Below are 27,671 nucleotides of genomic sequence, written 5' to 3'. Positions count from 1 at the left end.
TTAATTAAAACTAAAGTATTTAATTTAATTATGATACAATATAATTAATATCATTTATCCATCATTAAATTAGGTGTGCTTGTAGTCTATATTTGCATTTATTCTAATATTATAATGATTTACAAACAAAAACACAAACCTTACTGCTGAGTCTCAAACCACGTTCTTGTCTGAACTAAGATTTTTTGCTCAGTCCTCTATGTTTGTGTGTGTGTGTGTGTGTGTGTGTGTGTGTGTGTGTTTTCAGCAGGGAGACGATGACATCTGGTCGTAGTCGGGGCACTTGAGCAGGGCGGGGTAGTTGGAGCTCATCTGGAGCGAAGCTTCGCTGGAGATGTCCGAGGGGCTGCGGCCGCGGGTCCAGGCGTCTGGGTGCAGGAACTGACCCGAGTAGTCGCTGCAGTTGCTGAGGCGCGGCCGGTAGAAGCCCGGGTGTGGCCGGTACATCTCCTCCGCTGTGTAGCGCTTCATGAACAGATAGACTGACATCACGCCAGCCGCCTGAAGGACAGAGACAGAAACGGACAACAGGACGGCAGGAGTGAGGAAGCGTGCTGCGTTTACACTGCTGCTAGACTGGACGAGTGTGGGCGTGTATGGCTGGTATTGGTCTCTTAGTTGCATTTACTATGATATCCCAGGTTGTTGCTATGGTGTTGCTAAGTGGCTGTTACATGGCTGATATGGTATGGCTATGGTATACCAGGTGGCTGCTGAGGTGTTCCTAAGTGGTTGTTTGTTGGTTGTTATTGTATTGCTAGGTTGTTGCTATGGTATCCCTGGTGGTTGCTAAGGTGATGCTATGTGTTTACTATAGTGTTGCTGGGTGATTTCCTATGGGATATGTGGTTATTATGGTAATATCCCAGGTTGTTGTTATGGTGTTGCTAAGTGGTTGCTTTTTGGTTGCTAATATATTGCTAGGTTGTTGCTATGGTATCCCAGGTGGTTGCAATGGTGATGCTCTGTGTTTGCTATAGTGTTGATGGGTGATATTATGATGATATCCCAGGTGGTTGCTATGGTGTGGCTATGGTATACCAGGTGGCTGTTATGGGGTTGCTAAGTGGTTGCTTGTTGGTTGCTAATATATTGCTAGGTTGTTGCTATGGTATTCCAGGTGGTTGCTATGGTATTCCAGGTGGTTGCTATGGTGTTGCCAAGTGGCTGTTTGTTGTTTGCTACTGTATTGCTAGGTTGTTGCTATGGTATCTCAGGTGGTTGCTATGGTGATGATATGTGTTGTTTTGGTGTTTTCCTATGGGATGTCTGGTATGGCACTTTCTGAGCAACAGCAGAAGGAGCTTCACCTCTGTGAGGAGGAAGGAGATGGCTGCGAAGGCGAAGGACCAGCCGTACTTATAGCTGAAATAGGCTTCATTCGTCTTCGTTCGGTTCAACATCTCATCGTTAATGCTGGAGATGTACAACACCAGACCCACTACCAGAGAAAGACCTGCACCAGAGAGAGAGGGAGAGAACAGGGAGAGAGTCTGTACAGAGTTTTGACAGACCAAGGATGCCCAATCATGGTCCTGTTTAGCTTCATCTAACACTCGTCTACCTAAAGACCTCCAGGACCAGGACTGGGGGGCACTGATTTGGACAGCACAGTAGAAGTGTTGCCGTATTACCTGAGAGGATGAAGAAGATTCCGGAGACGAAGGCCAGGATGGTGCGGTGCGGGCGGATGTGTCCAATGTTGTTCAGGACGAAGCCGATGAACATGAAGAAGAGGCTGACCAGCGGGAATGGAGTGGCCGAGCGGATCATCTCTACACACAAAGACCAGACAAGCACTAATCAATACCTGGTCAGATGCATCGATCACCTGGGGTTTCCCTCAAGACGTGTGTTTTATGCAGGGCACTGATTCAGGCTTTATGAGATTATCACTGAGGAGGAAAAGAACTCGATGAATAATTCAACCACAGTCTCGCATTTCTCACTGAGATGCACCAGTGATCGTAATTAAATGGAAATGCTTCGATTTCCTGCATCAGGTTGCTGAGTTGACAGCTTACGTAGACCGGCTTCAAGAGTTTAACCTCTAAAAATAAATCTACACTGTAAGGACAAAAGTATTGGGACACCTCTTCAGTCATTGCATCTTCTGAAATCAAGGGTATTAAAAAAAAAAAAAAGAGTCATCCTCCTTTAGTTGGAGTAACTGTCTCTACTGTCCAGGGAAGAAGAAGGCTTTCTACTAGGAGCATTGCTGTGAGGATTTGATTGAATTCAGCGACAAGAGCGTCAGTGAGGTCAGGACGTTGGATGGATGGATAATCACCACCCCACCTCATCATCCCTAACTCATCCCAAAAATACTGGACGGACTATCACCACCATCATTCCACAGAACACAGTTCTTCCACTGCTCCACAGCTCAATGCTGCTGGGGGGCTTTATCCCCCTCTAGCCCACGTCTGGCATTAGGCAGCATGGTGCCATGGTGTGGGTATGGTATACCAGATGGCTGTTAAGGGGTTGCTAAATGGTTGCTTGTTGGTTGCTAATATATTGCTAGGTTGTTGCTATGGTATCCCAGGTGGTTGCTATGGCGATGCTCTGTGTTTGCTATAGTGTTGATGGGTGGGGTTTCTATGTGGTTGTTATGATGATTTCCAGGTGGTTGCTATGGTTTTGCCAAGTGGTTGTTTGTTGTTTGCTACTGTATTGCTAGGTTGTTGCTATGTTATCCCAGGTGGTTGCTATGGCAATGATATGTGCTGTTTGGTGTTTTCCTATGGGGTGTCTGGAATGGCAACTGGAACAACTGGAATTCGGTCTAAACTAACTGAACAAAAAGGGTCGTAGGTCCGTCTGTCCTTGGGGTTGATCCTACAGTGAGGACACAGCAGTAGTTTGTGAAACGGCCTCTTGTGGTCATCATTTCAAAGCCCCTTCATTTGCAAACGTAGAGCTGTACAGCCCTGTAATTCGCCCAGACCCTGTGCTTTGTGGTTAAGAAAGACTGTGAAAGGTTAAATGAGATCAAGTGGACGGCTAGAACTCAAATTGGCGAGCTCACTGGATATCAATGTCCGCTCAGAACTGAGGGTATTGGAAATCGTTTGACCTCTGCTGTCGTGCAGTGCTGGGGGAGGTCATGTGTGGCCTGGGACATTGTTAGAGCTGCTCCAGCAATTCCGTTCAATCCTACAGTACAGGCTGCCCTCAGTGTCTGTCATTTTAATACGTGCAAATTTAACTGCAATCAATTCATATACAAAATATATACATGTGCGCGCTCAGTGGGTGGCTTTAGCTTCCTGGTCCCAGATGTTTAAAGCCCATCTATTCAGTGCCGAGACTCATGGACATCCAACAAAAACAGGTCAGATTCATCTTCTTATGGCATTCTGGCATGTGCACTGGTCTCTAGGCCCCTTAATTACATCTATTTTCATTGCAAATGTGCAACAGTACATCACATGTAAAGCCACCACCTCTCCTCAAACTGCCACCAGTGCAACGTTACCAGGCCATCAATGGAGGTAAGCGCTGGGTAGCCAGCTCTGATGCAGGAACTAGCCTGCTAGACGCCAATGTCGGCCAGCATCACACTGAAATGATTTGGAGAGAGAGAGTGCGAGCCATCTACCCAGCCACCCGGAGAGACCAAGGCCGGTTGTGCTCTCCCTGGAGCCCTGAAGAACCTTCACGTGATGTAACATCCCTTTACCAATTAAAAGGTTCTCCGCACACAGTTGCAGAGGTCAGACTTAGCATCCATGTGAGATATCACTTTGTTTAGCACTGTGGCTAGGTGGCTATCCTTCAAACCGTTCAGCTGTTGAACAGCTTAAACCCCAGGTTAATGGATCAGTCTGTGGAGTCCCACAGGGTGCTATTTTAGGGCCAATGAAACTGATAGAAATTATGACAGTAATGAAGTGTGGGCTTAAATACAGATGTTAAGTCAGTTTTGGGCCTGCTCTTCATATCGAGGAAGACTTGGATTAGCACATAGCCGCTGTAGGCTAACGAAACTTTAGCCATAAAATAAAACCCTTTTAAAGGGTGGTGTATACCCTCAGAGTATCTACAGTATCTAGAAAAGGAGGTCAGAAACTTCAGAGTGTTGTGATAGGATGAGGTCAGTATTCACGAGGCGTGTCACTTACTCAGAACGCTGACTGTGACGTCTGACGTTAAGTGGACGTTGGTGGGCATGATGTACTCGATGGTGAAGCAGCGTCCCTTCTCTTTACCTGCAAAAACACCAGGAGAACATTCATCAGACCACACACCGGAAACAGCAGAGCACGGCTCAGTGTGCTTAGGGACTGCCACAAGGCGACTCCGAGATTCACTTCGGAGATAAATTAGCTGGAACTAGCACAAGTACAGACCACAAAGGACAAAAGTATTGGGACACCTGCTCATTCACTGTCTCTTCTGAAATCAAGATGAAAGATATTTTTAAAAAAGAGTGTATCCTGCTCTACTGTTCAAGGAAGAGGGCTTTCTGTTAGATTATGAAGCATTGCTGTGAGAATTTGATTGCATACATTCAAATGTCTTCATAAATGGCCAACTAAAAAAGTGTCAGGACAGTGACAATGTGCATGGGTCAGTAATGTATCAGCATGTTCTAATGGTCTGTATGTGGGTCCACACTTCAGTACCACCGTATCAGAACTGCAGAACTTAGAACATATTTTATAGAAGACACTGTCTGCAGGCTTTGGCACTAAGCTTTAGAGATATCCAGGAATGAGCACCTAATTAGCAAGCAGAGGATGAAGGTAGGGAAGGAGAATGAGAATGTCCCTTAGAGGGAGAAGAAGCAGGTTTTAGAGGAACCAAGGAGGGGCATTTCCTTTGGGGACAATATGACGCTGTGAGAGATCGGTATTGTTCATATCAGTGAAGGTTGTGAAGTTTTGATGTGTTCTGTGGTTGTTCTTCAGGTTAGGAACCCTCACTGAAGGTCTGATAAATAAAGGTTCCAACAAACCTGAGAACAAAGCGGCTGAAGATGATGAAATGACACAGAGGTTTTAAAAGATAGATTTATAACACTCCCGATCACCGTGAAACCGTCTGGAATTGATTGACGGGAAAGTGAATCAAATTACACGCAGTCTGCAACTTTCCTCATTTGATAATGTGCTTATAAATGATGCCATTTTGGCAGAGAGTGAGAGATTAAGCAGATGTGCACAGTGAGAGAGAGAGAGAGAGGGGGGGGGATTACTACTACTACTTTCAGCCATTGTATATAACACCCATAAAACAGCTACAACATGGCCTTCACACACTTCACACACAAATACCTGTGTTTTACATCCACTCACTGGCCACTTTATTAGAAACCTCTACCACTCACTGGCCACTTTACTAGAAACCTCTACCACTCACTGGCCACTTTATTAGAAACCTCTACCACTGACTGGCCACTTTACTAGAAACCTCTACCACTCACTGGCCACTTTACTAGAAACCTCTACCACTCACTGGCCACTTTATTAGAAACACCTGCCTTGAGCTTCTACTCACTGGCCACTTTATTAGAAACACCTACCACTCACTGGCCACTTTATTAGAAACCTCTACCATTGAGCTTTTACTCACTGGTCACTTTATTAGAAACATCTGCCTTGTGCTTCTACTTACTGGCCACTTTATTAGAAACACCTGCCTTGTGCTTTTACTTACTGGCCACTTTATTAGAAACACATATTGTGCTTACAATCACTGGCCACTTTATTAGAAACACCTGCCTTGTGCTTCTACTTACTGGCCACTTTATTAGAAACACTTGCCTTGAGCTTTTACTCACTTGCCACTTTATTAGAAACACCTGCCATGAGCTTTTACTCACTGGCCACTTTATTAGAAACCCCTGCCTTGTGCTTCTACTTACTGGCCACTTTATTAGAAACACCTGCCTTGTGCTTTTACTTACTGGCCACTTTATTAGAAACACATATTGTGCTTACAATCACTGGCCACTTTATTAGAAACACCTACACTGTGTGCTCCACTCACTGGCCATTTTATTAGAAACCCCTACCTTCTACTTCCACTAATTGGCCACTTTATTAGAAACACCTACCTTGTGCTTTCACTTGCTGGTCACTTTATTAGAAACCTCTACTTTCTACTTCCACTAATTGGCCACTTTATTAGAAACACCTACCTTGTGCTTTCACCCTCTGGCCACTTTCACCCTCTGGCCACTAGCTTATGCTTCTACTCACTGGCCACTTAAGTAAGCTTGTAATCTGCATAATTGATTCTTTCAGAGATGGGACTCATTTTCCTAACTTGTGGTTATACATTATTAATGAGCGGTGTGTGTGTGTGTATGTGTGTGTGTGTGTGTGTGTGTGTGTGTGGAGTTTTATAATATTCACTTAGAGCAAAGCAATGACCAAAAACAAAAGCATTTCCTCCACAGCCAGATGTTAATTTGTCCTGGCAGGGTAAGTTCCCTGAGTCAGACGCACAAGGTTTCTGGGTCATTCTCTCAACTCCGCACGGCCTGTAGCTCTGCAGCAATAAGGCCGCTCAATACTCCACTCAGTCAGGCCTGTTTACACTTAAATGGACATGAGCCGAGCCAAAACTCGGTTATATAACCCATTAAGAGTAAGTAAAGCATGCATGAGCGGCCTTTAACCTCTAATTAAAAAGCTATTGCTACAGATGTCTCCCAGCTCGGCTGTTCTGGGGTCTGGTAAAGTGGACGTTCACCTTATTTCCCATTACAGCTCTCCTGCGTCTCTCTTCCGGTCAACACAAACACTCTAAACAACACATGACCGAACGGATTCACTGTAAGGAGCTCTGCCACTCACTGGCCACTTTATTAGAAACACATGCTTTGCTCTTTTACTTACTGGCCACTTTATTAGAAACACCTACGTTGTGCTTCTACTCACTGGCCACTTTATTAGAAACACCTACCTTGTGCTTCTACTCACTGGCCACTTTATTAGAAACACCTGCTCACTGGCCACTTTATTAGAAACACCTACCTTTTGTGCTTCTACTCACTGGCCACTTTATTAGAAACACCTGCTCACTGGCCACTTTATTAGAAACAACTGCTCACTGGCCACTTTATTAGAAACACCTACCTTGGGCTTCTACTCACTGGCCACTTTATTAGAAACAACTACCTTGTGCTTCCACTCACTGGCCACTTTATTAGAAACACCTACCTTGGGCTTCTACTCACTGGCCACTTTATCAGAAACACCTACCTTGTGCTTCTACTCACTGGCCACTTTATTAGAAACACCTACTCACTGGCCACTTTATTAGCAAGTAAGCAAGTGCTAGTTTGTGCAGTTGTGAGTAGTTGAGGTCTGGGGGTCCAAACTTACAGACCCTTAGGGTTTATGTGCTTATAGAGAATGAACGAAAGAGAGAGAGAGAGAGAGATACCTGGTTCCCCGGTGGGTAACACTCTCTCAGGCGGTGGAGAATCTAAAAGAACAGAAAGGAATCAAAGTCAGCGTCCCACTGCTGCACCTCCATATCCCAGAATTCCTTTAAAAAAAATGTAGGACTACAAATTCCATCAGGTTGCAAAGCTGAGATGTCAGAGGAAGAGGAGATGTCAGCACCGTGCCCGTCAGGGTGAGCAGGCTCAGTCGCACATGCAGGTTTGAGGGGAGGAGATAAGGTTGCAGGTGATGGATGTGCAAACTGCTACAGGAGACACGGAGGAGGTTCAGCGTTCGGCAAAAATGTGACTCAGAAAGAACGGAGGAGAGCAATCATCAGCTGCAGCTCAGTGGAAAGGGCCTGATGGAAGAGGTGGGTAGTGTGACACGACACAACCTATATATAAGCTTTTAATTATTTCATCATTTCGTCATATTGTCTAGTCTGTTGCCCTGTCGTCCACCTTGTTGTTATATTTTCCACTCTGTTGTCCAATCGTCCACACCTGTTCTCATATCACCCACCTTGTTGCCAATTTGTCCACCCTTTCGCCAATTCATCCACCTTGTTGCCAATTCGTCCATCCTTTTGTAATACTGTCCAGTCTGTTGCCCTATCATCCACCCTGTTGTCATATTTTCCACTCTATTGCCAATTTGTCCACCCTTTTGCCATATTGTCCACCTTGTTGTCATATTGTCCACTCTGTTACCCTACTGTCCACCCTGCTGTCATATCGTCCACCTTGTTGCCAATTCGTCCGCCTTGTTGACAATTCGTCCATCCTTTTGTAATACTGTCCAGTCTGTTGCCCTATCGTCCACCCTGTTGTCATATTGTCCACTCTATTGCCAATTTGTCCACCCTTTTGCCATATTGTCCACCTTGTTGTCACATTGTCCACTCTGTTACCCTACTGTCCACCCTGCTGTCATATTATCCACCTTGTTGCCACTTTGTCCACCCATTTGCCATAGCGTCCACCTTGAGGGTGTATTGCATAGAGATCAGCGAGTACGCACTGCATAGGGCAGGAAGTGGAGCTCAGGGTGTGTGTCACAGCAGTTTGTGGAGATGCTGAGATGGAGCACAAGTGTGTGAAAGAGACTGACACTTTCTCTCCCACAGCCTGACAGAGAGAGAGAGAGGAAGAACCACAGGGAGAGCGCTATGCAGCCTGAAAGGAGATATTCGGGATTACACACACTTACACACACACACTTACACACACTTACACACAGGGAGAGCATTGTGTAGTTCAAATGGGGCAGCAGATGAGCGGACGATGAGAGAATGGAGGAGACAGGTGTGAGAGAGGCTATATTGTTCTCGGCGGCGGCGGCCGAGGCTGCGAGCAATTATATGCCGTAGCGTGTCATCAGTGCAGCGCTCACTGCTGTCAGTGTCACAGCGAGCAGCGCTAGTCTACAAAACCCAAAAGAACAAGGAATCTTAATAGAGCTCCAGTGCTGGAAGCTGCTTCTTCACGACTCTGTAAAAGCACTCAGGGCAGGAGTAGTGGCAATGTGCCAAGTCTGCCTCACAACAAGACATCGCACGCATACAAATACATTGCACACACACACACACACACACACACACACACACACACACAATGATTTAACACACACACTCATTTGCGTTCAAGAACAGACCTGGTCAGAACGCAAACGTACAGATCTGCGGTACGTATTTTTATGTAGCGGTAAATACAAACCTAAACTTTGATCATCTAGCTCCCTTTAAGAGCCACTAGGGGGCGCTCATAGTTTCAGGATTACATATATAAGTAGTAAATAAGTTGCAGCTGAAACTCTAAGATTCAACACCGTGTAGGATGTTTAGTCTGTGGCTCCGCCCCCCTTCATTTGTCTACTGTTTCATTTGTTTATTTCCATCTGCAGGCCAGAATTTATCACAGATGTGCAAATGCACACACACAGCTTTTTGTAGTCGCTGTGGAGAAGTACTGCCGATAGAATAGGACGTCTGGGATCAGCGGGTGAGCAGCTAATTTTTATGTAGCGGTAAATATGAACCTGAGCCGTTTCATTTTCTAGTTCCCTTTAAGAGCCACTAGGGGGCGCTAGTAGTTCAGAGTCTCCAGAGTAAAACGCGCTGTAAAAGTCGCACGTCCATGTAAGTGTTACATGTAGGCTATGTTTTTTGGCTATGTTTTGGGCATGTAAAGGCAAATGCTCCATGTTAGCGCTAAACCCAGTGACGGAAATATAACAAATAACTGAGGATAGGTCCTAAATCTGTTGTATTAGCCCTAAGCTAATGCAAAAATGATTGTAATTGTTATTGCGACACAATGAGAACTGAGAGCTGGGTACAAGGCTAATGACGCTAACAAACGCTAGTCCACAGTAAGTCATACTGTGCCTTAAACCACATCACCAAGTCTTTGAGATCTTAATGAAAAATAAGTGTTTTTTTTTAGTGTTTGTTAGCCATGTTAGCCTCATAGCGCTAAACCGAAGAGTCAGACTTTAGACACCAAACATGTCCTGGACTACAAACTACAACTGGGCTAAGTGGAAAACGTCAGATTTTGGGGGAAGCATCTCCCCAGCAAATACCCATACACACGTCCATACCGTACGTCCAGACACACCCCCTCACCTGCGAGGAAGCAGACCCTCCAAAGACCCGAGTGGAGGGACATGCGGATCTCCGTGCTTTGGTTCAGAGGGAGTATAATCCCCTCCTCCAGGTAGAGCCAGTAGTCAGTGCTGACGGCGATGCCCAGCAGGCCCAGGCTACACACGGCAAACACACTGCTCAGCAGCGTCAGGGCCTTCCTGCCGCACACACTCATCACCTCCAGTCCAGCAGGGGGCGCCACACACAGGACCCAGGAGCTGCAGGGAAACAAGGAGAAACAGAGCAAGTAGTAAATAAGTTGCAGCTGAAATCTAAGATTCAACACTGTGTAGGATGTTTAGTCGGTGGCTCCGCCCCTTCATTTGTCTACTGTTTCATTTGTTTATTCCCATCTGCAGACTAGAGCGTATCACAGATGTGCAAATGCACACACACACAGCTTTTTGTAGTCGCTGTGGAGAAGTACTGCCGATAGAATAGGACTGGACGTGGGCTAGAGGGGTATAAAGCCCACCCCAGCAGCATTGAGCTGTGGAGCAGTGGAAGAACTGTGTTCTCTGGAATTATGGATGGTGGAGCTCCATCCAGTGCTTTTGGGATAAGCTGGGGAGTTGGGGATGGGGTCAGAGGGAAGCTCTTGTTGCTGCTCCAAAATCTGGACTTTTCAATACCCTCGATTTCAGATCAAGAAACAATAAATGAGCAGGTGTCCCAATACTTTTGTCCATTTACCGTACATACTGTCTAATTAGAGCCAAAATAACGCTCTAAACATCTGTTAATTAAAAAATTAATAAAATACGGCCGTCTCTTTCGTCAAATGGAGTGACGTTTTCTTCTGACAGCGGTGTGGATATGGATCCCGCATTTGGGGCTAATGAGTATTGGAAGATTAGCAAGACTGCCAGTTCAGAACACACACACACACACACACACAATGTAGTTCAATTTTCTCCAGACCGGATTTGTCAAGGCTAATCCACCAGCTTTCAAAAGTATTTTTCGCTCAACCTTGCGAAGCTAACGCTAATGCCGGCATGCGTTATGAGATTTTGGAGATTTAGCAGCGATATAAGTGTCTGAATGGCACGTGAGGACCAGACTGAATACGTAAGCATGGCTGCAGAATGGCTTCGAAAAAAAAAGTGAATCAAGAGGGTGTTTACTTCTCTGGGTTTGGGATCAGGCCTTCAGCACGGAGGCAAAGCAGCCGCACTGGGCTAATTCATTCAGATGATCCGCTACAAGGCATGTCCTCCGAAATCTGCCTCCGTGTGCTCATCTTCAAAGCAGACACACTTGTGGCAGACGTCGCCCCAAGATAAGCCAATCTGCGGCGTGTAGCGAGCGACTCATCTGCGTGGACCCGCAGCGATCGACGAGCGCTAAAAAGTGGGTTGAAAGGTTGTCTGCTCCAGTTTAGTGCGCTGAGCATTTCCTAACCACTCTGGCCTCGGATGTCGTTGTGGGAAGGCAGACCTCATTGACGGCGATTTGGCTGCGCGAACATGTTGGCCATGTTTGATCAGAAGCACTTGGCCGAACCCTATTGTGCCTTTGCGGTTCATTGGCTTTGCCTTGCCTGGGGCAGCCATGCTGTGCAAGCGGATGGACACGGACGGAGAGCGGTGCAGCCTCCCAGCCTCCCATTCATTCTCCTGTTCATTCGCTAATCAGCAGTGTGTGGTTTTCAGGCAGGAAGCAATCACATTAGGAACCAGCTGATGTGCGGTTGGACTGATATAATGGAGCTTCGACCCTGGCAGTAGAGTATTTACGTTAGGTCAGACTCGACTGCTGAGGTTTTTCTCCTTACCCAGTGTAGTTGTGGTGCATTCCCATTAACTGGCAAGGTTACCCCATACCACAAACACACAATGCCTCCAAGCTAGAAGGGTGAAGGCAGGGCAACTGCTTCTTCTGGTGGTACCTCTGATGCCTAGCCTTTATCTTTCATCTTTGGAGAGGGGAGGGAGGAACACTACCTCAGCTAACAGACGCCCGCATTGGCTCCCATCTTTTTTAGTCCTTGGGGAAGGGGGAGGACCAATAGGATAGAAGATAGACAGTAACCTATTGGCACCATGCTGCCTAATGTCAGGTGTGGGCTTCTTCTTCTCTGGACAGTAGAGACAGTCAATCCAACAAAAGCAGGTGTCCCAATACTTTTCTTTATTTAGTGTATCTTCTCTTGGACAATTGCAGCACCCAGGAGAAGACAACTGACAACTGGCAAGCGTATTTGACCATTCAGAGACAAGTGAAGCAGTGTGTAATTAAAACTATTGGCTCCAGTTTGGTCTTTGGTCTTAGATCAGCTGATGAACGTTCTCTGAAGTTCTCAATGTCTTCCTTAAAAATAGTTTAAAAGTAAACCCACTTTCATATCAGTCAGGCACAGAATTAGATGGGTGATGGAAACACTCATGGAAAGTACAGCTGATATTTGACATGCAGCTCAACGCCATCCGTACGACATTCATGTGGCTTGGCGAGATGAAGAGGTGGAGTGTTTGTGTGACTTCACACTAAGGGAGCTGTTTTACATAATGAGCTCTGCTGTGTGTTAGATGGTGTGTTTGAGGGATCCAGGCGAGGGAAAACAGACCGATGGAGCATAAAGATGATTTGTAGTTCCTCCAGGAGTCTTCGCTGTACAGCCTCACTTCTTGCATGTGGAAATCACCTCTACTTACATAAACATCCCAGAGATGTACTGTGTGTCTGACATAGTCCATTTACCATTACAACTGCTCCACTGTCATAACGGAGTCTGGAACATCTGGTTAATGAGTGAAGACATTCACATTTTCAACTTAACGACATCTACACGCCAACAAACACAGCACTAATGCAGAATCTCAGTCTGAAGAACCATCAAGTCATGCAAACTGACTGCTTTCGCACCGAGGAGGGGTCCTACCCCATTGGCTTTTGGAACACTGGAACTTTTCATGACACTGATCACAGTCTGAGTGTGAAGAAAACACTCCAGAGTGAAACAAAGGTCTACCCTGTACCTTGGTTAACTAGTGTAGGGGTTATCTGTAGGCCTTGGATTCTAACTACCCAAACTCCCAGAGACGCTGTTCCAGCAGTGCCCCAGAAAAAGGAGTCATGCCCACAGGAATGTCAATGAGGGAGTGTCCGGAGAAGATCTTGCTTCCTCTGAGAAGGCTCTTAGAAGGAAGAATGAATCATATAAACTGAAAAAGTTTATATGTGTATATATATATATATATATATATATATATATATATATATATATATATATATATATATATAGAAAACAGAACAAAACAGTTCATGGGAACCAAAATGGAAACACTCCCAAAGAACATGAGGAATAAATGTTGAAAAGAACCAAAACCAGAAGAAAAAACATGGCAAGAAGATCCTGGAGAAAGAAGATGAGGAAGATATGCTCATGGGAACCAACTTAAAAGCTGTCTAAGAATATAAAGAAGAAACACTGAGAGAGATCAAGACTCAGAAACTCTCAAAGAACAAGAGAAAGAAACATTGAGAAGAACCATGGTTCAAATGGAAAAACCCACTGAGAACATGAGAACTATAGGAACCAAGACTCTAAAATAAGAATATGAGAAAGAAACAATGAGTGAGACCAAGAGTCAAAATGATGCCTCCACAAGAACACAAGGAAGAAACATTGACAGGAACCAAGGTTCAAAAGGAAAAACTTGAACTACGAGGAAGAACATTTGAGAAGAACTAAAAAACCAGGATAACCTGCTGAGAACATGAAAACCCAAGAAAAAAGAACTTCTTAAAGAATATGATGAAGAATCACTAAGAAAGATCAAGACTAAAACAGAAAACAATGATAGGAGCCAAGACTCAGAACTCAGAACTTGATGAAGAACCAAGGTTCAAAAGGAAAAATGGACAGTTAAGTTAAGAGGAACCAAAACTCAAAATGAAAAACTCCCAAGTAATACAAGGAAGAAACTCTGAGCCAAAACCCACTTAAAGACCATGAGAACATAATGTTTCTAAAAGGTTTCTAAAAGAGCAAAAACTCAAAAAAGGGAACCAGGACTCAAAACGAATGACTCCCTCTGAACTTCATGAAGAAACACTGAGAAGAACCTTGAGAAGGTTCAAAAGAAAACAAATGGACATAATGTTCAGCGGAACCAAGACTCCAAAAGAGCAACTCTTGAAGAACATGGGGAAGAAACAATGAGAGAAACCAAAACCCACTTAAAGAACATGAGAACATAAGGTTTCTAAAAGCATGAGAGGAAAAAACTCAAAAAGAGAACCTATCCTTGTCCTGGATAGGATCCATTTAGGATACAAGTAGGACAAGTTTACACTGAAGATTAAATAGAGGTGCTGGAATCGGACAGAGGAAAGACCTGGGAGATCCACCAGCGACAGTCTGGTGAAGAAGGACGTGGTGAAGAACTGCAGTATAACTGCAGAACTGCAGAACTTCTAGAACCAGGTCAGAAAGTTATTCGGAGGGGTTGTAATCATCAACGAAACAGAGGTACAGGGAGGCGTCATGGGAAATATACTGGTCACTGCGGCAGGCCTGAGATTCAGTGTTCCTCTGAGAGCAAGGTGTGACCATTTGATAACACCTCAATGGTTCTGGAGCTGTACACACGGTTCCCGGCAGGTCCTCCATTTTCCTCCAGCCCTGCATTCTTTTGCTTTAGTGACTGTGCTGAAATGGCTCTGCCTAGGTTAGCTGCATCAGTCTGATTAGACCAGTCAAGGGCAGATCTACAGATAAGCCAAGCTGGAGCTGCCTCAGTAGCCCCTAATGTTAAGCTGTGGCTGTGGGCTTCTGGACTGCTGTCCTGGAGCATGGTGATGATGATGCGGCGGCTTTGCTAATGTGCAGGACTGGGGGATACTGAATATTTTTCCACTCGTGCAGAGACTAAAAATAAGCGAGGTAGAGGAGGAGAGTCAGTCTGAGGTTATTCTCTACTACGATCTGTGTGCTGGATGCGATTTGAGTTGGACACATGCCACCGCAGATGCAGCCACTGGCTGCCAGAGTGAAAGAGGGGGACCGGAGAGTGACAGAGGCTGGGAGAGAGAGAGAGAGAGAGAGAGATGATTATAGCTCATAGTCACAACTGCGTCTCACTGCTGACGGACACCAACAGCAATCGGTGCTTGGACCCCTAAAGATTTCCTCAGACTACTTCACGTACACTGTGTCCGTCATACTCTCTCTAGAGCAGATACACATGAGAACCTATTAGCACCATGCTGCCTAATGCCAGGCGTGGGCTAGAGGGGTATAAAGCCCCCCAGCAGCATTGAGGAGCTGTGGAGCAGTGGAGGAACTGTGTTCTCTGGAATGATAGATGGTGGAGCTCCATCCAGTACTTTTGAGATGAGGTGGGGAGTTGGGGATGGTAAGGTGGTGGGGTGGTGAACATCATCCAACATCCTGACCTCACTAACATTCTAATGTGAAAACAAAAACAAAAGCAGCATGAGCTCTTTTTAGTAGCCTTGTTTGTGGAGGCAAATGTGAATAAGCAGGTGTCCCAATACTTTTGTCCAAATAATATATATCATTGCTGCCCCGCAAAAAACATCTCTTTTATGCCATTTTTTAGTTTTTGACGTAATTCGAATATTGCAGTGGTTCTTTACTTTGGGTCAGAATTTTATCATGAATCAATAGAAACGCTCCAAAATGACCTGGATTAAAATCCTTCTGCATCAACTACCATTGAAAGTTAAGAAGATTTTTCCTGTCTCCTGTAAAGTTGACACTTTGGAGATGTCCATCAAAATTTCGCACAAAGTTCCCTCTTGTCCCAGAACTCGACCTGCTTCCTGTTTACTTCGTAGCAAATTACATCAAAGCCTTTCGGTTCTTGGGGCTTTTTGGGGTTCTGCGTCACGCGGGGAACCCTCTAAAGTTCTCCAACTTCTTCTAATCTTTGCATCTACTCACCGCAGTGTTTCAGTGACCGCACCAGCAGAATCTGGATGCTGCGTCACATCTAGAACCAGCTACAGACCTTTTGTTCGCTCTCTTTTGTGGGAACTCGTCGCATATTCCCAGCAAATGAAGCGTGTTTTCGGCCTATTCATTCACAGCTGTAGCGGCCTGCTCACTTTCATGCATCTGGAAACACTGCAGCACGGTCGACCAGACCCCTCACAAAGCGAGCCAAGCTTTGAAAAGCAAATTAAGAGGCACTGGCACCGGCCATTTCGGCACTCTTCTGCCCTGAAACAGAGGAGACCCTGTTAGTATTCAGCTTGGGTGGAGAGGAGCTGGTTGAACCCTCGGTGTGAATGGCCTCACGCTGCGGATCACAGCGGAGGTTTGATCTCTCCGCCGCTCAGTTCCGTCCCCATTGAATATTCTGTCACAGCAGCGTTAAGGCTCGCAAAGAGCTTTATTGTGGATGCTTTCAAGCTCGGCTCTCAGCTGAATGAGAATGAGAATGAAATGGCCTTTTATAGGCAGATAAACTGGTAGTAAGTGCTCTGAGATTCCGTGGTCTGTTGATGGCAAACGGAGCGAAAAAATGAAGCAGGCTGGAATGGCCACTGCAGCCTTTTTATTATTTGATTATCTTTTATTTATTGAACTTATTTTCATAATTTGTTGTCAGATACCACAGGACACCTTCAGAGGTCTTGTGGAGACCGTTCCGTTGGTCGACGGGTCAGAGCTGTTTTGGTGGCATGAGGGAAATCTATCTATCTATCTATCTATATATATATATATTTCAGTGTGTATGTGTAATATATATATATATTATATATACACATACATATATATACACCCAGAGTGGTGGGCAGCCAACTTCTATACTATTAAATATAAATGAGCTGAAAAAGGCTAATTGGGCCTTTTCTGAAGGGACACGATAGGCTGCGTCCGGAAACTGGTGCTACTGCCCCTTTGCTCCCATTCCTCTCCCACTTTTCCTTTCCTACCCCAGAAGAACGCAGAGGAGACGAAGGCAGGATAGGACAGCAGAGGGAGCAGAGAGTAGGACTCTGTATGATGCACTATTATCCTCAAAAACAGAAAGAGGTACACGCAGATTTCAGGCTCTAGACTGTTCTTAGCCATGTGATGTTCTTTTATCCTTTATCTACAAGTCTGAATACACTATATGGACAGAAATATTGGGACACCTGCTCCTTATTTGTTTCTTCTGAAATCAAGAGTATCAGTTTAGCTTTAGTGAGGTCAGAATGTCAGATGATCCCCATCCTACCTCATTTCCAACTTCCCACCTTACCCCAAGCATTGGGTGAAGCACCATCCAGCATTTTAGAAAATTCCACAGTTCTTCCACTGCTCCACAGCTCAATGCTGGGGGGGCTTTATACCCCTCAAGCCATGCTAGGCATACATGTAGACATACACGCCCCCTAGAGGAATCTGTGCATTTCTGGACGAGCTGATAGCTCCAGAAGCAGCATCTGAAGGCATAGTGGAGTAGCAGCAGCGTTCCGGCCCGGAGTGGGAATGACGGAGACACCGTTCTCCCTGATACAGTCAGTGAAGCATCAAGTGGAAGCTGTTATTTCCAGGTGGAAATGCTACATACTGCTGCTTTAAATACATCCCTGCTTGTACACACTTGCCTGGAGAGGGAGCTCGGAGGGGAGTTCAGCGGCTCTTGACTGCAGCGTGGGTGGGTGTTCTCCAGCTGTGTGGCTGTAAACTGGGTCAGTCTGCCTCTGTCAGGTCAATAACACACACACGGCCTCATCCGCTTCAATTAAAACCCTACGAACTCTCCCTACAAGCTCTGCCCAGTTTCCTCTCTGCGTCAGTGGTGGAAAGAACACAGCTCTCGGTGCAGAGGAAAAAAAAACATTGGGGGAAAATGCCCAGGGCTTCAGGAATACCACTCAGTGTTCAACTCCTTAAACTCTAGGTTTTAATTGGTACATACTGGAACGTCATGGATTTTGAGATGGTGGATTATAATCAGAAGATGGGAGAAGAACTTCAGCAACATACTGTATATGTGGATTATCATCAGACCATCAAGAGACCATGCAAACTACTCTTCTGGGAGATGCAATATGAGATTATATGCACTGATCAGCCAAAACATTAAAACCTAAACTGCCTGAGAGACCTCTGAAGACCTCTGAAGGTGTCCTGTGGTATCACACACCAAGACTAACCTCAGCAGAAAATCATTTAAGCCTTGTCAGCGGTGAGGTGGGCCCTCCATGAGCATTAATGAACCTTGGGCGCCCATGACCCTGTCGCAGACTCACCTGCGTACCAGGAACAGCCCACAAGACCTGCCTGATGTTCTGGAGGTGTTCTGACCCAGTCATCTAGAACATCACAGTTTGGTTCTTGCCAAAGTGTCTCAGATTCTTACGCTTGTCCTTTTTTCATTTTTCCAACACATCACTTTTCAAGAACTGATTGTTCACTAGGGGCCTAATATGCAGATCCTACCCCTTGGCAGGTGCCATACATACCAGATAATCAGGGTCATTCATGTGACCTGTCAGCGAGGTGGTTTTAATGTTGTGGCAATGACTTGCTTTTAGCCGTTTTTGAGAGAAAGTGACTTTGTGGACTTTGTTTACTACAGTTCAGTCTCCAGTGGGGGTTACTGACTCTCCGGCTTACGGAGCGCACTGCTGGGGCTTCCCTCCGTCTACTGCTGTCCGAGAGAGAGAGAGAGAGAGAGAGAGTGAGAGAGAGAGAGAGAGAGAGAGAGAGAGAGAGGGGGAGAGAGAGAGAGAGAGAGAATGAGCCACTGACCCATTTCCTGAGCCTGTGCTTGCCAAGGCGAGCCTTACTAACAACAACAACACTGCTACAGCCAAAACGAAAGGATGTCCGCTGAGTGTGTGTGTGTGTTTGTGTGTGTGTGGCCAATAAAAACGAGGATCTAATTTTTTTTAAGTGTGTTTGAACATCTATTTAAATGTGTGTGCAACTAATTCAATTAACACACTAATGGACAAACACAGCCATTGTGTGTGTGTGTGTGTGTGTATGTGTGTTTGGATTCTGTGTGTGTGTGTGTGTGTGTGTGTGGACTCCAAGGCCCCTATTGGGCATCTTTGTTGTGTTGCCCTGGTGTGCCGCGGGTTTTCTCTGCTAACATGCATCTGTCAGGGTGAGTCTTCTGACCTACAAAACACACACACACACACACATACTACCTGAAGGCCTAAAATGACTTATTCGCTCTGTCTCAGGAGCATCAGTTCAGCCTTCACTTCACAAACAAGTGCCACTCTTCTCACGCACTGAGGGCAAGGCTTCTTGTCCAAAACTTATTGGACACAAACAGCCCCCAACATTCTTTCCCACCAAACCCTTTTACTATCTAAAACCCTCCTTCAGTCTTCTGTGGATGTAGGTAGTAATCTATATGAAATATGCTCAGGACACTTACAGGACACAGAGGAATAGGTTCTCTATAACACTGAAAAGGGTTTAGAGAGGGTGACCATCTGTCAGCAGCGTGATTTGTATAGCTTTAAACATGCCTCTTTAAGCTCCGCCTTCTTGCCCTCGCCACCTCACCTGGTCGATATGTACCTGCATTCACATGACATCTGTCCCAGAAATTAGAACCTGGCACACATTGTAAAGTATCCCACCCTTCCCTTAGTTCATGATAAACTGTAAGTGGTGATGTGTTTATGATTATTATTTGTGTTTGATGTTGACCATGACCATTTTTGAAGGCTGGATAGGGATTAAGCTTTCTCTCTGATGGAGCTCCAGAGGTTACAGAGGTTAAATGATGGCAATTTTCTTAAAGAGTTTTATCTATTCAGTGTAAGAAGAGGCTCGTCTTTCATCAGGAATGGCAGCTTTAGAAGAGCCTCACTGTCAGTCAGGTGTTTAAGGGAAGCTTAAGATCTACAATCTACACTTCCAGATCCCTTTGATGGACACTTCACAGATAAATGAAGGTAATGAGAGTTTTCACTTTTATCTCTGAACAGCCAAAGTGGCCTCTTTCGCTTTCGGCAAAAACTTCACCTGAATAAACCTCGACTCAGAACAAGATGATACTAAAGTACAGGAGAAAGAGAGGCGGAGAGAAAGAACGGATGAAAGAAAGGATAAAGGAACAAAAGAACAAAAGAATGAAAGAAAGAGGATAAAAGCAAAAAGGGAGATCAAAAGAACAAACAAAAGATAAAAAGAAAGAACAAAACAAAGAAATTGATAAGTGAAGAACAAAAGAAAGAACAAAAGAAAGAAGGAAATTAAAAAAAGATTAAAGACAAAAAGAACAAAAGAAAAAAAGACATAAAAGTGAGGGACGGAGAGAAAAGAAAAAGAGAAAGAAAAAAGTGGAAGGAAAAAAGGAAAAAGAGAGAAAACAGAACAGGAAACAGAGGGAGACAAATGAAGAAAGGAAAGAGAGAGAGAGATATTGAAAGGAGAAGAAAGAGAGAGATTGAGAGGAGAAGAGAGAGAGAGAGATTGAAAGGAGAAGAGAGAGAGAGAGATTGAAAGGAGAAGAGAGAGAGAGAGAGAGAGAGAGAGAGAGAGAGAGAGAGAGAGAGAGAGAGATTGAAAGGAGAAGTGAGAGAGAGAGATTGAAAGGAGGAGAGAGACAGAGCGAGAGAGAGAGAAATGAGAGGAGAGAGAGATATTGAAAGGAAAGGAAAGAGAGGGAGAGAGAGAGAGATATTGAAAGGAAAGGAAAGAGAGGGAGAGAGAGAGCGATACTGAAAGGAGAAGAGAGAGAGGGAATCGGTTGGGCGAGCTTCAGTCTGCTGTACTGTCTGTAAGGCTTCTACTGTGTGACCTTTTCACTGAAACTGAAAAGCTTTCATGATTTAATGAAGACTGAATCAAATCCAGATCCTCAGAGTTTATCAGAGCTCTAACCTTCACAATGTTCAGGATTTGATTGTATGCAGTTACATTCTACCGACCGAAGCTACGGGGATAGAATACCTCAACATTCCTACAGATCCACTCCAGCTCACCACACTGCTCTGAACTGTGCCAGAGTATCACACTGCATCTTACACAACAGTGAGTTCCGACCTCACATTCGGGGCTTTGTCCGTAAACAGACGCCATGTTGAGCATTAGAAGCAGCGTCAGGCTCAACTGGCACCTTAGTGAAGCTGCAGAGCGTTTGCCTCGCGGCGCTGTCCTCAGGCTTGGGTTCGTTTGGTTCTGGGGTTTCAGTGGTTAGAGCCTTGGGCTACTGATGACAGGGTTGTGGGTTCGATACCCGGGATTGGCAGGCCTTGAACTCCAGATCGAGCATCAGGACTTCCTGCAGACTGGCGGTTCTCCAGCACTGCATTATTTCTGCTCATGTTTTGGCTGAAGTTAAACCTCATAAACACCAGGTCAGGGTGTCATCCATCTTTCCCTGAGTGCTGCAGACGGAGCCAAGGCATCTGCTGCCAGTGCATCTGCTCAGTGTAATACCCAAATACTCTTAACACCCAGCAAACTGCGAGACCCCCATGATGACACAGGTCAGACTGACAGCAGCAGTGAATACTTGGTTGGTTTTCAAAGAACAAATGAAGGGATATGGGCAGAAACTGTAACATGTGTAACATGCCTGTGTCCAGTTGGCAGTAGTGTCCCCACAGCTTATTGAAGCACTGTAAGGTCCCCAAAAACGTCTAATGCTGGACATCGACTAGAGGGGAAAACAGTACCCTAGCATTCTGCTGTGTGTTCCCTTGAGTTTGGATTGAGTTGGAGTGACACACATATATATATATATATATATACACACATATACACTATACTATACACACATATATATGTATATACTATACTATACACACACACACACACACAATATATATATATAGCCCCTATGGTGCACTAAACACTTCCCCTTCCCCTCAAATGAATCCTCCGGGTCTCAGATGCAGAGCAGCTGAAAGTAGCTTTCGGCAAATTCTGTGAAAGTCCCCATCAGCCTGAGCTGCGCAGCCTACAGCACTCCAAATTACTGGCAGATAAGTCTTACCTTATCTACTAAGAGCAAAGGATTACAGGTATTGCGCTTCTGAGCGATAAAGGACGGAGAAGAGACCCTAAAGGACTTATTTTGCTTGTATTTCATCTCCCCAAAGTCCACATATTTAAATGTAACTTAGATTACAGGACTATTTCCATTCCTCTCTTTACCCCTCACAACTAAGCAGACTGTGCCTTTAAGTCTTACATAGACTCATGTGGGCTAGAGGGGTGTAAAGCCCCCCAGCATTGAGCTGTGGAGCAGTGGAAGAACTGAGTTCTCTGGAGTGATGGATGGTGCTTTCTCTTATACTTCTGGGATGAGTGAGGAGTTAGGGAAGAGGTGGGGTTGTGGTCATTCAACATCCTGACTTCACTAAAGCTGTTGTCGCTGAATGTAGTCAAATCCTCACAGCAATGCTCCTCCAAAATCCCTGAGCAGGTGTCCCAATACTTTTGTCCATATGTGACAGGCTCCCCGGCCTTCAAAAAGCATCATCCCTGGGGGAAACACAACTTGTGACTGCAATGTAAATGGGCAGGGCTAAACTGCTGAAGGCTGAATAGGTTTTATGTTGTGACAGAAACAACTCTCTCTCTCATATATATATATATATATATATATATATTGAACTAGTTGTTTGATGTTCAGCTATAATACAAATTCAGTAAAAGTAAACATAATATAATGATATTAATAACACTCAATCAGCTCTTTGTTAATATGCAGTCTTAATAGTCTCAATAGTCAATCATTTCACATATTCCTAATAGTATGTATGTTGTGGAGCACAGCTGGCCCTTTCCATTAGGACTGTCCACTTTAGGAAAAGTCCCAGAACCCTGCAATTACCCTGCATGCATCAGTAAACGGTCAGCATGGAAAAGGGACCAGAATCGACAGAAGCATGGCTTTACAGATCAGCCCTGGTCAGCATGGAAAATCCCCCTGGTCGCTGTTAGATTCTAGCAGCGCTGAACTGAGGACATGGTGCCGCTGTCCGCAGTGCTGAAACAGCCTCTTCATCATCGCTGAGCTGAGTTTGGATATTTCCATTACTGCTATTACTGTGTAAAATACATCCGTTATAAAGCAGCTTAGCCGCGTCCGACCGAGCCGTAAACGCTAATCAATGTTTTCACGCCACATTAACTTACAAACAGCATCTCGATTGCTAATGCCCAGCCGGAGGGGGTTAAACTGCCCACTCTGCTGCGCTGCTGACCTACACAGCAGGACCTGCTGGTGCTGAATTAATACAGCACTTAATGAAACCCTACAGTGCATGTACATGCGTATGCAGGTCCAGGTGCATTCAAATGAAAAGACAGACCCCAGACCTACGCATGTAAGTTGCCCTGTGATGAATCTACATGCAATAATAGCATTAAAGGGCCCATATGATGAAAAAGAGACTCTGATTAGTATGCAGATACTATGAACGTTTAATACCATAACATTCACTCCCTCGGTCCAGTCAGTCATGTGAAGACTCACACATGCCTCCTCTAATACATTTAAAGTCAGCCACCACCTCTATTCACACTGCAGCCAATACAGCATTACTAGGAAGCCAACACACACCAGATTCTCAGCTCTGATCAATCAGCCAACAGATGCCTGTGCTGGCCGGACGACACCACAGTATGAGGGAAGAGAGCACCATCTACCCACTCAGCCGACTGTGCTCTCTCTGGTTCTGGCTGCTGATGGCAAAGCACAGTCTTTTTGTGTTATAAGGATTGTGTAAATAAGACACAATACAGGGCAGCCAATCAGAGCAGAGCTCATTTACTTACATCAGTCTTCATGTTGCAGTACTATAAACAGCCTGTTTAGTTCTAACAAGGTAAAACGTGGTTGAAAAGTGGTCTGCTGTGACCGTTTTAGGTCCTTAAACTACACAGACGTGGTGCTTAGAGGAAAAATACATGAAAATAAAATGACGGGATGCAGAATAAGGGCCCTTTAATAGCACTGCAGTGCCCACAGCACGAGGAATAAATGCCAGATTTGTCATTTTTAATTGTTTTACAGAACTGGAAAATGTCAGCTGCCCTTTAGATTGTGTGAAGATGTATGAAGATGAATGGACCAATAGACAGGGTCCAAATATACTCGGACTTCAATCTTTCTGCATTAACCTCAGTTCAAACCCACCGTTTAAGAGATAGGAGCTCTTTGCCCAACAGTCATAACCTCCACACTATATTACCTCCTCACAAACCTGCAACACAGCTGGGCATAGAACACTATGGGTTGGTTTTCCAGACTGGAAAGTCTATAGACTGTGTGGAGTTTGTAAGGGTGACTCACCATTAATATTGAAAGATAGCCCAGGACTAGTCTAAATCCATGGCCATGAACTTAACAGCATGAACAGCACTATAAGAGAGCTTTTTCCATTATGCATGATATGGACAATAGTATTGGGACACCTGTTCAATCATTGTTTCTTCCGAAAAAAAAAGGCAATTAAAAAGAGTTGGTCCTGCTTTTGTTGGAGTAACTGTCCCTAACGTCCAGGGAAGAAGACGTTCTTCTAGATCACCACCTCACCAAATCACCCCAAACGAACTGGATGTAGCATCATCCCTCATTCCAGACAGCACAGTTCCACAACTCCACAGCTCAATGCTGGAAAGCTTAATACCCTTCTAGCCCTCGCCTGGCATTAAGCATGATGCCATGGTGGTTGCTCCAGAGAGTCCTATTCTACTGGCTGTACTTCTCTACAGGGACTAGACAAGCTTTGTTGTGTTTACTAGAAGGGGTGTCCACAAACATTTGGACATGTAGTGCATTTTTACTATGTCCACCACATTGAGCCATGAAGGCTGCTCCAATAACATTACCTTGTTTGTGGCTCTACTTTTGTATAAGTGCTCATATTAGGTCAAGAAAACCCACCACCCTCCCCATCCTGCCCTGCCTCGTTTCAACAGCAGCTGTCCGTTTATTAATGTCACAGTAGTAGAACAGTACACTGGAAAAGGTCATGTGCTGAACTGACTTGACTCAAATGTAATAAATACACTGAATAAACCAACTTTCACAAGCTTGGAATCAACAGCATTTTTGATGAAATGAAAAACAGGGTTCCTTAACGGTTCTTAAGCAAGATATGACTCTATGTAGAACCATAACAAACCAAAGAGCGATTTCTCAGTGTTCTTTGACTTGTAACAATCGCAATAACACATTTCGGTGCTAAACACTCTTCAAAATACAGGTGCTACAAAGGGTTCTTTGAGCGATGCCACAGCAGAACCACTTCAGGCTTCCTAAAGAATGAAGATGTTCATAGAAGAGATGCGTTGGTGTGAAGAATCTTCAACTGACGTTAATTTTCCTTATCGGTTCTTCAGGAACTTCAGGTTCTTCTTTATGAAATCAAAAGATGTTTAAGAGAATTGTGGTCAAGAAGAAATGCACATGGTCAGCAGCAATACAAGAAAACATGCCTCCCACCATTACACCACCACCTCCACCAGCCTGGACAGCTCACACAAGGCAGGTTGGCTCTATGCTTTAGACTCATGCTGTTGGTTTCCCTACCATCAGCAGAAACTGAGATTCATCAGACCAGGCTTCGTTTCTCCAGCCTGGAACTGTCCAGTGCTGATGAGACTGTGCACCACTGAACCCTAAACCCTGCAGCCTCAGCTGTCTGTTCTTGGCTGAAAGAAGTGGAAGCTGTCGTGGTCTTCAGCTGTTGAAGCCCATCCTCCTCAAGGTTGGACCTGATGATTCTTCTGAGATGCTTCTCTGATCATCACCATTGTACAGAGTGGATATCTGACCTGAACCAGTAACTTCCAGTGACCCCAAACTTCTGAACAGTAGGACAGGCACTTTGGTGTGGAGGAGTTGGAGGTGAAGAGGTCACCAGTAGCTTCCATCTTGACCATAATGCATCTTCTACAAGTCAGAATACACTATATGGACATAAATATTGGGACACTGAAATTAAGGGTATTCAAAGAGTTGATCCTGCTTTTGCTGGAGTGAAAAAAAAGGCTTTCTACTGGATTTTGGAGGAGCATTGCTGTGAGGATTTGATTGCAAATGCAGCGATAAGAGCTAGAGTGGGGTCTGAATGTTTTTACCGCATCCCCAACTCCCCCAACTCATCCCAAAAGTACTGGATGGAGCACCACCACCACCACCACCACCATCATTCCAGAGAACACAGTTCTTCCACTGCTCCACAGCTCCTCAATGCTGCTGGGGGGCTTTATACCCCTCTAGCCCACCCATGCATTGGCACGGTGCCAATAGGTTTATCTGTTGATCTGCTCCAGAGAGCGTCCTATTCTATTGGCAGTACTTCTCTACAGGGACTAGCAGCTGGACAAGCTGTGTGCGCGTGTGCTGTCCTGCAACCCCGTGCAACGTCTGAACCCTGCAGCTCATAATGCCCCCCCAGCCCACCCCAGCCCACAGCAACGCACAATCAACAGGCAACAACCGTGGAACCGTGGCACGCGCAGCCATCTCCGCTCCACGCGCTGCACAGAAACTTCCCACACCGCCTAACCTGACGCACGAGAGCTGGGTTTACAGAAAGGTGTGAAGGGATCGCAGGTACTCACCTTCAGAGGAGGAGAAGCCAAAACAGGTGGATGGAGTCCCTCCGTGTGTGTGTGAGAGAGAGAGAGAGTGCGCGCGCTTCGACCGCGAGCCAAACAAACAAACAAACAAATAAAAAAGGCAGCAAGTGCACGTGCAGAGTTCGCTTTCAGGGTTCGTGATGCAGACGCAGCGATTCACCCTCTGCAGCTCCGAGCGCGAGACAGACAGAGCAGCCCTGAAGTTCCGCACAACTGTCCGCGTGCGCTCAACTGAAGACTACAGCACAAGCAGCAGCAGCACCACCACCGCTGTCCACGCGCCTCTACCCCTCTGTCACGTGAGCAGAAAAAAAGGGGGTGGGGGCAGCTGGGAGATCTGATTGGGCAGGCTGAACACCTCAGTGCAAATGTAGGTCAGTGTAGAAGAGGTTTGCAGGTGAGGCAGGTAAACGGCTACGTCTGTTGTTAAGCTCCTCCCACTCGGATCCAGTTGGTTGGAGTTTGAGGCCACGCCCACATGCAATTTAAACGTCTTCGTCTCAGACTTTCAGAAAGAGGATGATCTACACTATGTGTCCAAATGTTTGTGGACACCTCTTCTAATGAACCCATTCAGCAAGTTTAAGTTGCCCCCATTGCTGACATAGATGTGCAAATGCACACACACACACACACACACTAGTCACTATAGAGTCGTACTGCCAATAGAATAGGACTCTCTGGAGCAGATACACATCAACCTATTGGCACCATGCTGCCTATAATGCCAGGTGTGGGCTAGAGGGGTATAAAGCCCCCCAGCAGCATTGAGGAGCTGTGGAGCAGTGGAAGAACTGTGATCTCTGGAATGATGGTGGTGGTGGAGCTCCATCCAGTACTTTTGGGATGAGTTGAGGAGTTGGGGATGATGAAGTGGGGTGGTGATCATCATCCAACATCCTGACCTCACTAACACTGTTCTTGTCGCTGAATGCAATCATACCCTCACAGCAATGCTCCCTCAAAATCTAGCAGAAAGCCTTCTTCCCTGGACAGTAGAGGCAATCACTCCAACAAAAGCAGCGTCAGCTCTTTGTAATACCTTAGATTTTAGAAGAAACTGAATGAGCAGGTG

General features: G+C 45.3%; 1 protein-coding gene across 2 annotated transcripts; it reads right to left on the bottom strand.

The window, feature by feature from the left end:
• cacng5a (calcium channel, voltage-dependent, gamma subunit 5a) lies at positions 1 to 26,881 on the bottom strand. Of its 2 annotated transcripts, XM_072683429.1 has the most exons (7): positions 26,579 to 26,881; positions 10,033 to 10,271; positions 7,402 to 7,443; positions 4,128 to 4,214; positions 1,635 to 1,775; positions 1,311 to 1,456; positions 1 to 501 (listed from the first exon to the last, which is right to left on the bottom strand). In XM_072683429.1, the coding sequence occupies exons 2-7, from the start codon at positions 10,226 to 10,228 to the stop codon at positions 244 to 246; spliced, it is 870 nt and encodes a 289-aa protein (XP_072539530.1). In that variant the 5' UTR covers positions 10,229 to 10,271; positions 26,579 to 26,881; the 3' UTR covers positions 1 to 243. The 2 variants fall into 2 exon arrangements, with proteins under 2 accessions (XP_072539530.1, XP_072539531.1); XM_072683430.1 differs by lacking the exon at positions 7,402 to 7,443.
• Positions 26,882 to 27,671: the final 790 nt, after the last annotated feature.

The sequence above is a fragment of the Salminus brasiliensis genome, chromosome 7, assembly GCF_030463535.1.
Source record: "Salminus brasiliensis chromosome 7, fSalBra1.hap2, whole genome shotgun sequence".
Lineage (NCBI taxonomy): Eukaryota > Metazoa > Chordata > Actinopteri > Characiformes > Bryconidae > Salminus > Salminus brasiliensis.
The sequence above is the reverse complement of the archived record's forward strand: the minus strand, read 5'-3'. Positions and strand labels throughout refer to the sequence as shown.